The 11646-nt window shown below is 50.5% G+C and overlaps 1 protein-coding gene across 1 annotated transcript in view; it reads left to right on the forward strand.

The window, feature by feature from the left end:
- ASTN2 (astrotactin 2) overlaps window positions 1-11646 on the forward strand; it is a 354822-nt gene that overhangs the window by 225205 nt on the left and 117971 nt on the right. The window contains exons 14-16 of the mRNA XM_040606571.1: window positions 1247-1371; window positions 1805-1909; window positions 3463-3642. Of these exons, the coding sequence (XP_040462505.1) occupies window positions 1247-1371; window positions 1805-1909; window positions 3463-3642 (410 nt within the window). The remainder of the gene's footprint in view (window positions 1-1246; window positions 1372-1804; window positions 1910-3462; window positions 3643-11646) is intronic.

Raw genomic sequence — 11646 nt, forward strand, 5'->3', positions numbered from 1 at the left:
CAGTGCTCCTCGCCCACCTTGGGGCTGGGAGCATCCCCAGGTGGGACTGCTCCCATATGCACAGGGCTATGGCCTTCTGCTTGCCACTGGTACAGGTTGCACTGGCCATATCCTGGCCCTGGAGCATCAGGAGAGCCCCAAGGAAGTGCTCCACCAACTCAGCATCTTGCTACAATGGGACCCTTGGAGGTGACCAGGGTGTCCCCACTTGCAAGATGAACATGGGATGATGGAGCATCACTGCCGGGATGGGCTGCAGGGAGTAAAACCGAGGTAAACCGGCAGCTGTTTAAAGGAAGATCTGTTCAGAAAACACGCCGCTCGGGCGGGCGGTTCCAGCCTGAGCCTCCCCCCAGCTCCTGGGGCTGACCTGATTTTGCAGGAACCTCCCTTTTTTCTGCTCTGCTGCCCTTTTGTCTCTGCACCTGGAGGACGCAGAGCCTCCTGGCCTATATTTTGGCTCTAAGATCAATATTTAAAATCCCCCCCTCCCGTTTCCTTTGCGCAGGCGTGAGGCATTTCGCTTGCCGGGGGAGGTTTGTCTCCCAGAGACCTGTCTGTTCACCATTTCAAATAATTTCCCCAGCATCGTTGTTCTAGAAACAATTCATTAGGGGCCTATTATACAATGTTATACCTGCCAAGGTTAGAAAAGATCCCCCAGGTGTGGTAAAATCGTGCTGTGAGCTGCACGCGCCGGCTTTTTTTTTTTTTTTTTGGTGTCTGTCTGTAAATGTGCCTTTTACTCCTTTTGGAAATCCAGTCATCTGGGGGCAAAGCCGCGGGGGTGATGCTGCTGTCTGGGATTGCAAAGCCCCAGCCGTGCGAGGTCTGGTGCTTGGTGGTTCTATACTGGAAGTTGGTGCAGGTGGTGGAAAGGGGCAGTTTTGGGGTGTAGCAGCCATTCCTCTCTCCTTGCTGCTGTTTTCCTCCTCTCCAGTGGCACACTTTGAAAATCCAGGCTGAAACCAGTGGCTGGGTCCCCAGACTGAGACCAGCCCCACGTTACTGGAGAACTAACGGAGCCATGGTCCCTGGGGAGCTCATTAAGCATCACCTTGGAGGGCTGTGCTGCCAGGGGTGGCTGGTGGCAGGGGCAGCAAACCTCATCCCCTGTAAGGTCTCCTGCTTGGAGGTGTCCCTCGCCCTCCCTCGCCCTCTGTCCCCGTGCTGCCGGGGCAGCTCAGCCCCCCTGCCTGGTCGTGGCCTGCATCGTTGCTTTGCAGTTGTCTTTTTCTCTCTGCAGGGAGAATAACTTCATCAAGGACTTCCCACAGCTGGCCGATGGCCTCATGGTGATCCCGCTGCCCGTGGAGGAGCAGTGCCGTGGCGTCCTTTCGGAGCCCCTTCCTGACCTCCAGCTTCTCACTGGTACGAGCTGCCCCTGAGCTCAGCTCCTGCTGGGGCGAGCACAGGAGCAAGAACCCTTTCTCCCACCCTAGATCCCAGCATGGTGCCCAAGGGGCATCAGCACTCCTGAGGTGCTGGTCTTGGGCTCCTTCATGGCATCCCTCCTGTCTGTCCGGGGCATAAATCGCATATGGGCTCTGCGAGTCTGCCCTGGCATGACAAGGCAGCATCTCCATCCCTGTGAGCTCCAGGCAGCCGCAGCCATCGCAATGCTGGTCCTGCCAGCAGCCTGAGGACCCCGTGGCACAGCCACTGGAGGTTGCCATCCCTGCTACCATCCCGTTTCTCTCCCCTGTGGTGTGTAGCAAAGCCATTGCTCTGTGCAAGCATTAGGCATTTCCCAGAGCGTGGCTGCGGGGTCAGCAGGGGCTGAGCATCGGCTCTTCCTTTGCAGGGGACATCAAGTATGACGAGGCGATGGGCTACCCCATGGTGCAGCACTGGCGGGTCAGGAGCAACCTCTACAGGGTGAAGCTCAGCTCCATCACCCTCTCTGCAGGTGAGGGTTTCTGATAAGAGGGAGACGTGTGTCCACATGGGTGGGTGGCTGGTGGTCTTCTGCCCCAAGGCATGGTCGTGCCAAGCATCTCACCAGCGTTTCCCAGCCCCAGGCTCTGCGCGGGCAGTAGCTCATGCTGTCAGTGCTGCTGCAGAGGCAGGCAGAGAGATCTTCCTGCATTTTACAGGGGGGAAACTGAGGCAGGGTGTTTGTGCAGCTCAATTGCACAAACCAAGAGCTAAGGTCAGAGCCAGGATCAGGCTAATAAGCAAGACTTCTGGGAGGATTCATGTGGGGGTGGCTGTTTATATGTGTATGTATGAAACCCAGTAAGTTCTTGAAAAAATGTGGTTTCAAAAGGACCCAAAGCGCTTGTAAATGTGGGTCATATAAAGCAGGGAGTTGCAGATGAAAAAGGGGTGGGCGGGAGGATCCTGCAAACGTCAAAACATTTCACTTCCACATTTTTATAGCTACACATTTTGTTTCAGAAGCACTGAAACATTTTGTTACGACCTGAAATGTTTTGCCTTTTCATTTCAAAACAGCATTTTTTATTTAAAAATCAACCTGTTTTTTAAATGCAGGAAAAAAAAAAAAGAAGAAAGAAAAGATTTAGTGCAGACAGATGCAGAGCCCCAGAATAAAATAACCTGCTTAGAGCTGAAAAAAATATTTGGGTTCAGCTCAAAATGAATTCTTCTAGCTTTTTTATTAAACCAACCTTCTCTTTCAATAAAACAACCAACCAACCAGCCAGATAACCTCATTTTGGTGACAGTTATGACGTATTTTCTTGCAGTATGTGTTCCGTTCCACCACTGAACCAAAATGATGATATCAGCCAGCTCTAAATGATGCCACCGATGCCTCCACAATATTTCATCTCTGTAGATCAGTGAGGGTGCGTGTCCTTGTCCTGTGCTGGAGTCCCTGCTGTCTGTACTGACACTGCAGGGCGTTGTTCAAGAGATGCCCTGGCCCTTGCGCACCCATGGAGCTGCAATCAGCCCAGCCCCACGTGTCCTTCTGGGCTGTCTCCAGCTTTCCTAAAAATAGTTATCGGTTGTGCAGGGTATTGACACTGGGGATGGTCTGCAGTGCAGTCTGTAATAAATTAATCCTTACACCAGGAGAACATCTCTGGTTATGGCTACTGCAAAGCAAAGGCCAAGCGCATCCTCTGCGGAGAGCGCTGACAATGTGCCAGCAGCCTGCAAAATGGGCCAGAGCTGGCGCGAGGGTATGTAGGGGAGTGTGGGGGCGTGGGTGCACACACACGTGTTCACGTGCACATCCCTCTGAAATGATTTGAGAAGTGTCTTAGGGAGAGGAATCATAGCAGGATGCCAGAGCCACAGCCCAGTGCAAATAGCTGGTTGTGGATTCCAAAGGATCATAAAGACCACGGAGGCAAGAGAGGAGGAACTGCATTTTGCACCCATGTGGGGACGTGTACATCTTGAGCAGGGATTTTCTGGGCCTCCTTCCCCCCAGGCTGTGGCTGGCAGCCCTGCCTGGCTGACCCACGATCCCCTGCCTCCTTCCCACAGGCTTTGCAAACATCCTGAAGATACTGACCAAGGACAGCAGCCGGGAGGAGCTGCTCTCCTTCATCCAGCAGTTTGGCTCCCACTACATCGCGGAGGCGCTGTATGGCTCCGAATTCAGCTGCACCATCCACTTCCCCAGTAAGAAGGTCCAGCAGCAGCTCTGGCTCCAGTACCAGAAAGGTGAGGAGGGCGGCGGGAATGGGTGGGGTCACAAATGCTGGTTATCATTCGTGCTGTTTTCCACCCATCATCCCCTCTCTGCTGTGCACTCACCATCACCATGCTGGCTGGCAGGCGCATACAGGAGACTGGTACCAAACCAATTGCCCAGCAGCAGGCAATGGTGGCACATGTCCGTGGGCAGCACCCCTGAGCCATCCTGCCTGCTCCTGCCCTTTGGCTCCATCCTTCCCCAGGATGACCCAGTTCACCGGCTGCCCCCAGCCCCGCTGTGGTGGCCCCCACACGCCGGGGTGCTTGGGGTCAGGTGATGGAGATGTGACATAATTGAACTGCCTCAGAATGGCTTCGTTTTATTGCTTGTGACAATGACGGTCTTTAAAGAAGTGTATTAAATCAATAGCAGACTCATTGTGCTACACCATAAATAACGAGACACATCATTAAACAGGGCAATAAACTTCAGGACTTTGAAGTAATACAATTAGGTTATGTTTATAAAAAACTCCCTTATCACTGGAGCCTTCCATTTGCCAATTCATCTCTCTTCTCCAGGGAGCTGGGGATACTCCCTGGGTCTGTGGTGTTTTATAGGGCCCGTTGTGGGGCTGATGGTAGTGGAGGTCGTCAAGGCACTGGTGTCGTGCCCCATGGGTGCTGCCGAGAGTGGCCTCGTTTGGTGGAAGCCAACAGATGGGACGGAGGTGTGCTCCCACCACTGCCTCTGTTGCTTTCTGCTCTTTTTTTTTTTTCCTGTCTTCCCAGCACAGCTCGTCTTGTAAGCGTATTTACAACACCTTGTACTTGTTTGTTCTGCTTTTAAATAGTGATAAATGAAGTTTGCCATAGCAATGCCCCTGTTTAGCAGCAGAAAGCGTGGTGGAGGTGTGTTGTTTACATACTCACAAGGTATTAATCGTTTGGGCACGCTCCCTGCAATCCCTGGGCAAATGTGTCAGTGGGGAGCAGAGCCGGAATGGCTCCATGGCCCCAGCACTGTCACTGCAGGCGCTGGGTTTCTCTGGAGATGCCGCATGGGAACAAGAGGCAGTCACTGCAGCCTCAGCCTGGCACAAGCATCGCTGCTGTTTCATGGTGCTGGGGCCAGAGGGGAGATGAACAGTGGCAACACTTAATCTGGTGGTGAAATATCTCCCATTTCTGAACCCCCACCTTCCTCCTGGCCGTGGGCAGTGGTGGTTCCCAGGGCTCAACCGCAAAGCCCCGCAGGAGCACAGGGCCTGAGGTGAGCAGTGCCTTGCTGACAAAATAATTTCCTTTTTAGTGCATGGTATGTAGCTGGCCGAGGCGAGCACCCTCGCTCCCCACCCAGCTCCCACCAGCACCCCTGGAGCTGTGCCTGCCCCGTGCTGCTCACAGGACGGCTCCGGCCGGCTAGAGGCATCCAGAACATTCTTGCCCACCACCAGCAGAGCACCAAAACACTCACAGGACCCCGGGGATCCCCCCCTGAGTTTTGCATGCAATGCCTGGACATAAACATTTAGTTTCTGGCTGTGCAGCATTTGGGCACTGGGTGCTGGCTCTGACCTTGTTCTCTGTGTGTGGCTCCATCTGTGGCTTCAGTAGCTGTGGGGTCAGTGAGGCTGGACGTCGGGGCTGGCGGCACTGCAGAGGGGACCAGTGTTGTACTTAGTTCTTTGATGGCCAGAAAATGCTCTTGAAAGGACACTGAGGATGTTGAGGGCTCTTGCTGATACCGGGGGAGATCAGCTCTGTGGGCAGAGAAGGCATCACGGGAAAACCCAGGGCTCGCTCACTCCTGGAGAAGCCCCAGTTAACTAAGAGAAAGAGCTTGCTGTTTATGGTAGATGGATTTTATTCCCAGCTTCTCCACTGATTTACCCTCATTTTGCCAGTGACATAAGGAGGATCAGCATAAATAGGTCCAGCTAGACAGTTCTGGATGCCTTCTCCGCTCAGAAACAGCTCTGGCCTGCCGGGCTCCCCGCTGCTAGCCAGCCCGTTTCCGAACTGCTCAGGGAGTGTACATATGCATCATCGCTAATAAATACAAAAGTAAGGCCAGGATAACTGTAATTTGTTAGCGTACAAAGCAGGTCAGAAGAGGAGGGGGAGAGGAGAGTCTCGAGCTAATTGGAACAGCACCAACTATGATAAAAATGCACACTGCAGCGTGTTTGCAGCATCACACAAAATTATTTTGATATTTTAATCAACTTCATAAATCAATCGGCAGGCCTCGGGAGGAGGCCTCTGCCAATAAGGTGCACAATCCGTGAGTCGAGCCCTAATTGAAAACATGGTCTTGAAGAGGCGACCGCGCCGCTGGCAGCTGGACTCGTGCAAAGCGCCAGGCCAGGTGCTGGCTCTCTGCCGGGGCTGGAGCAGCCCAAACGCCACGCTCGCTGCCGGCACAGGAGCCTGTGATATAGGTCGGTGTCTGCAGAGTGCTTCCTTCAGCCACATGGAGGAGAAAGGGATCTGGCTCTCGCCAGGGACAGCAGAAAGTTGGTGGCTTCTCACTGCCTGGACCCCCAGCCCTGCTGGAGTGGGTGGGCTGCGGGCACCGCTGGCGTGTGCAGGCTGCTCTGCCTCTAGAAAGGCAAACTGTTCTCCTTCCTCCTGCAAGCAGGTAAGGTGTGTGCTGGGGGAGGCGAGGCAAAAGACCTGCCCGCCCTTGTTCCTAAGGATTTGCAGGAGTGAATCCTCCAAGTGAGAGAGCCAGGGAGGCACGGAGGCAGGGCTGCAGCACAGGAGTGCTGTGCTCCTTTCAGGGCAGGCATGGAAACGGCCCCCAGGCTCTCCCCCTAGGAACAGCGTTAGCCTGTGAGCAGAGCAAAGCAAACCCCAATTTTAGTTCATGCAGAGTGATTAAAAGCCCATTTTCTGGGCTGCTAGTTCTGGCTCTGTGCAGCCAAGCAATGCTTTAACTCTGAGCAGGGACCTTGAGATCGACCTGGCCATTGATCTGTACCAGAGGAGCCCTCATCAGTTTTCTCCCCCATCGAAGCCAGTATTTAACACTGATGGCACCTCATTAAGTTCGTACCAATTATGTGAGCATCTTTGTTTGGCAGCTGGGACAAACGTGACACTCCTGGCCACCTCCTGTTGTGTGTAAGAATGTTCTGGGTCTGGCTGGGATGGAGCGAACTGGCTTCATTGCAGCTCCTGTGGTGCTGTGCTTTGGGTTTGTGGCTAAGCCAGTGCTGATAACACCCCAGCACGTTGGCCACTGCTGAGCAGTGCTTGCACAGCACCCAGGCTCCCTCTCCACAGCACCTAGGCTGGAGTGGGCAAGACGTTGGGAGGGGACACAGCCAGGACTGCTGATGCAAACTGGTCTATTCCACATCGTATATTGCCATGCTCAGCAGTGAAACTGGAGGTGGAGGCTGGGAGTCACCCCGCCACAAAAAGAGTCACAGAATGTATAGGAGGAAAGACAGCGATCCCTCCATCCAGCATATCCACCTGCCAGGGACCGCTTCATTCGCTGATAAACATGTGTCAGAGACCTGGTTGCTTTGTGGCCCCTCAGTCTGGCTAGATGAGGAAGAGGAGGAGAGCTCAGTGAGGGAAAGGAAAGAGGTGCTGTGACAGCAAAATCTGACAGCAAGACCTGACAGCCCTGGTGGGATTCTCCCAAGAGCTGTTCTAGCTTGCTCATTCACTCTACGATAGTAGATGGCTAGATGATCTTTAAGGTCCCTTCCCACCCAACCCATTCTATGATTCTGCGATACATGAAATGCAGAACAAAAGTCTGTAAGTGCCCCAGCACCTAGAGAAAATGGAGACGTTATCAGCAGCAATGTGGAGGGTCTCTTCTTGTCAAGCATTTGAGTGACAACTCGTTTCCTTCCCATGGTGCAGACTAGCTGAGCCTCAGCGTGGGAGACTTCTGTTCTCCAGCTGGGAAAAGTTGGAAAAAAGAAATGGCATGCTGGTGGTGTGCTGCGGAGGAGGAGCACGCAGCCTTGCAGGAGCTCCTCTCCCTTGCCACTTGAGGACCTGGGAGAAGCTCAGCTGGGGAGCGGGGAGGGATGCTGATGGGCTCGGGACGTGCTATGCATGGGTGGTGGAGACTCAGAGGGCTTCACTACCTGACCACGTTACGTTGCTTTAGGTCTGCAGTAAGTGAAATGTTTGTTTTTCTTGCATTTCCTATGATCTCTGGAGAGTTTCCTGGGCTGATGTTACCTGGCCACATTGGGCAGCCAGCAAGCCGAGCCTGGGAAGTGGCTGCTACAGATGTGAAAGATGTTCCCTCTCAGCAACAGGTCACTTACTAAAATAGCCCATGGAAGGGCTGTGCTCTGGCAGGTCCTATCGCATTCCCGAAGGCTTTCTGCCCACCAGCCTCCCCAATACTTTCCTCCTTTTGAACTATATGTTGTTGATCGCATTTACCTTTAAGAGGTTACAGTTTCCCTGCTTTCTTGTGAACTCAGCAGTTCAGACAGAAGTTCTTCATAAAACACAAGCCATAGTAAGGACACAACCTCAAGCTCTGCTAAAATAGCAGTTCATATTCTTCTGAGTGGGGTCTGTGGATCCCTTCTGTCTCTTGAGGTTCTCTTTCATCTCCCTTCAGGTCTGATACTGCCATAACACAATTAAGATTGAACTAGTCCACGAGAACTTCTAGTTCTCATTTCCTAGACGCAATCAGGTGCATTAAGAAAGCTACAAGGCAAGCTCTGCATCTATTAAAGGAGGTAATGGCTTTACCCTTATACCTGCTCGGTCAGAAGTGCATAGAATTTCCCTGTCCTTGAGATCTGTTCCTATAAACAACCACTCTATTTAATCTTTGTAACACTCTTACTTGCTTGCAGTGTATGCCATTATATTTATTTCAAACCCTCAGATTTTGTTTGGAGGAGGAAAAAACAATCTAGCTGGTTGCCGTGAAATTTAGTTTAGACTAAAATATGTGCCATGACTCAGTCTGCTAAATGACCTTATGCACTGCTCATTGTAATCCAAAATTGCCAGGCAAGTCGAGTAATTAGTTGTGCAAAATGAAATAACTTTAAATCCTCGCACTGAGTAATGACCCAGAAAAATCACTTAAACTATACAATAGAAAAGACTTGGAGCATCTGGCTTTATTTTTACTTTTATAGTTCTGCCCCCTTTGATTAAGAAACAGGCTGTCTCCCTCATCCCTTTAGAAGAAACCCTGGCTGCCAGTTGCCGCTACCCTAAGAAATCAAACTTCTCATAAAGTGGCAGGGTGGGTCTAACAGCAGCGGCACGACAGTTGTTCTGTGTTTGATAAACCAGTAACTTGTAGCTGTTTAAAGAGCTGCCTTCACCCAGATCTGCAAACCCAGCTGGGTAGCAGGAGCAGGGGGAGAGCCTGCACGTACTGACGTACTGATGCCCTGGAATGCCGAGTGGCGAACTGCTTAGCTCTCTGCTGGCTCAGCCTACATACACTGTTTCTAACATGATTTCTTGTAGCATTTATCAAAATTATCCAGAATAATAGGTGAACCCTAATAGCAGCCCTGCTACCAGCCCCAGCAAATATGTCACCTCTACAGAGGGACAGAGCTGAGCCAGAAAGCCCCTTGATGAGCCAGGGATGCAGGTGATGAAGCCTTCAGCCAGGCTTCCACATCCTCTTACTGAGCGCTCCATGCCAGTGAATGTGGCCCAGACCTTTAAAACATCAGGTATCAGCTACAGTGAAAAGTAAGATATTGCCCTTGTGGGAGTATCGGCATGAATTAAGGTACGACATTCTAGTATTTGTTTATGAGGTGGGTAGGGAAGTGTCAGATAAAGTTACATGAGACCTGCCAAGGAGCTCAGATTTATCCTCTGCAACCTGACAGCATAAAAGGGTTCTCGTAGCCATTGTGTTCCCAAGTCTAATCCCCACTGGCTGTAAAAACCAATCTGCCACCAAAGGGAGGAGATGAAGTGTTTTTAATAAGAAAATGAGCCATTTGCAATGCACTTTTAATTGGATCAATTTTTCCTTTATTACAGAATCTTTAAAAACCAAACACATACGTACAACCAGACAAGCTCTTTTTCCAGGTAGAGAGCAGAAGCCAAACTATTTTGTCACAATCCTTAATTACACCATTTCATCTCGTTTGGCAGATGATCACAACATTGTGTAGGGGCACCATGGCAAGAAATACAGCTGTGCAAAATCATCTCGCAATCACTTCTGAGTTTTGTCAGGGGATGTGAATACCCTGGGCGAGGGACAGCAGGTTTTCTTTTTCACTTTTCTGACTGAAACCCAAGACTAGAAGAAGAGCTGCAGGCAACACACCCCCCCAGGCGCTGATCGCAGTGTCCTGGCCCACCAGTGCATCGCAGGATAGTGTTATTTTTCTTGAATCTCTGAGAAACAGATGACAGACGCTTTGTTTGAACTGTGTAACCAGGAACAGGCTGGGGTAACCAACTGCTCAGTTTACTGGACCGGCTTTTATGTCCCTTCAAGCACTCTAGGAAATGTTTTTGCTAGTAGTGTGATGTTTATTGCAAAAAAAAAAAATCCATCGAAACAGAAAATGACAGAGGTACATATTATCATAGATAATATTGCTTCAATTATTCAGGTCCACAGTAGCTTACTGCTTGGAGCAGTTCTTGGAAACAGGAGGAAAGTTAAAAAGAGATCAGTAGGAGAGGAACTGCCATTACCGTAATACTGGAAAAAATGCCTTGAGTTACAATGTAATTAACTGCAGAAGGGCCCAGTAATAGCCATCATCTCCCAAAAACATACATGCAAGATGAGATCGGTTCCCCAAATTGCTGTTACGCACCTTAGGCGACTACCCCTCCCACCCAAAAATAGAGAAGCAGAGAATGTAAATAATTATGTGCAAGTTGGTAGCCTTGGCAAACACACGGAGCAGCTCAGGAGGGAAGCGGGGTTCCATTCCCTTGAGGTCGCTCAGCACCATCTACCATGCTAGTGTCTTGGCTCCTGCTCCCTTCTCCGCAAGCTTTTTCCAGCACATTATAGCAAGGGAAACCCAAAGTTGCCCTGATGGAGGGGCACCTCCATCGCACAGCTGGTGTTTGTTGTGTTGACCCTCTTCAGTGCCTTGGATAAGCAGAACGGGGAGGGGAAAAAACCAAAATCTCACCAAAATCTGCTCCCAGCGCTTCTTTTGCAAACCCTGTAACTGCCAAACAACTGGCGGGAGCAGCAGCAGCTCGGAAGCCGGTTTTACTTTGCTGTTTCACTAGGGGAAAATATATAGGAATTTAAAAAAAAATCACCTGTTGCATACATGTTGTAGCACAAGTAGCAAACAATTTGCTCTAGCATGGCAGCCACCATAAAATCAGCTTTTATATGGTCTGTTGTGCCCCCAAATTTGCAACTACATTGTTGATAGCAACAAATAAATGCACTGCAGTGTAACTATTATCTGTGGCAGATTAACATGCTACCACTGTGCCCTATTTAAATGCATCTTTCCTTCAATAAACTATTCTAGGCGAGCAGCACCACACTGAGGAACACATTTATCAGCCAGGAGAGTAGCACTGTGGGGGCCTTGGTTCACACAGCTGCAGTTTTGTGCTTCATTTGGCCCAAAGCCGTGATGAACATGAACTCTGGTGCCTGCTGGTGCCGTAAAAAAAAAAAACAAAACCAAAAAAAACTAAGGAATGTAGTGTTTTGCTGTGCAAGGGAAAAAAACAGCAATGCACCAATGGACACGCTTCCAAGTATTAACAAAATAAAAACGAAGGAGTACCACAAACACACACACACACACACACTCCTTCTCAGCAGCGAGTAGCTTGCACATACTAAGTGCAGATGAGTGGAAACCTATTCCTAAATGCAGTGGTCTGGAATGCAAAATAGTGAAGTGCAAGTGAACAAAACAATATGTTGCATCTAACCTCATTTACTACAGTCTCCCAGTCTTATTTCCCCAGCCCTTACCCCCTCCCCACGAACCTTTCTATACCAGACCTACCTTCCAAAGACAGTTTCCAGGATACATTTAATAGTAAAAC

This window comes from Falco naumanni, chromosome 9 (assembly GCF_017639655.2).
Source record: "Falco naumanni isolate bFalNau1 chromosome 9, bFalNau1.pat, whole genome shotgun sequence".
NCBI lineage: Eukaryota > Metazoa > Chordata > Aves > Falconiformes > Falconidae > Falco > Falco naumanni.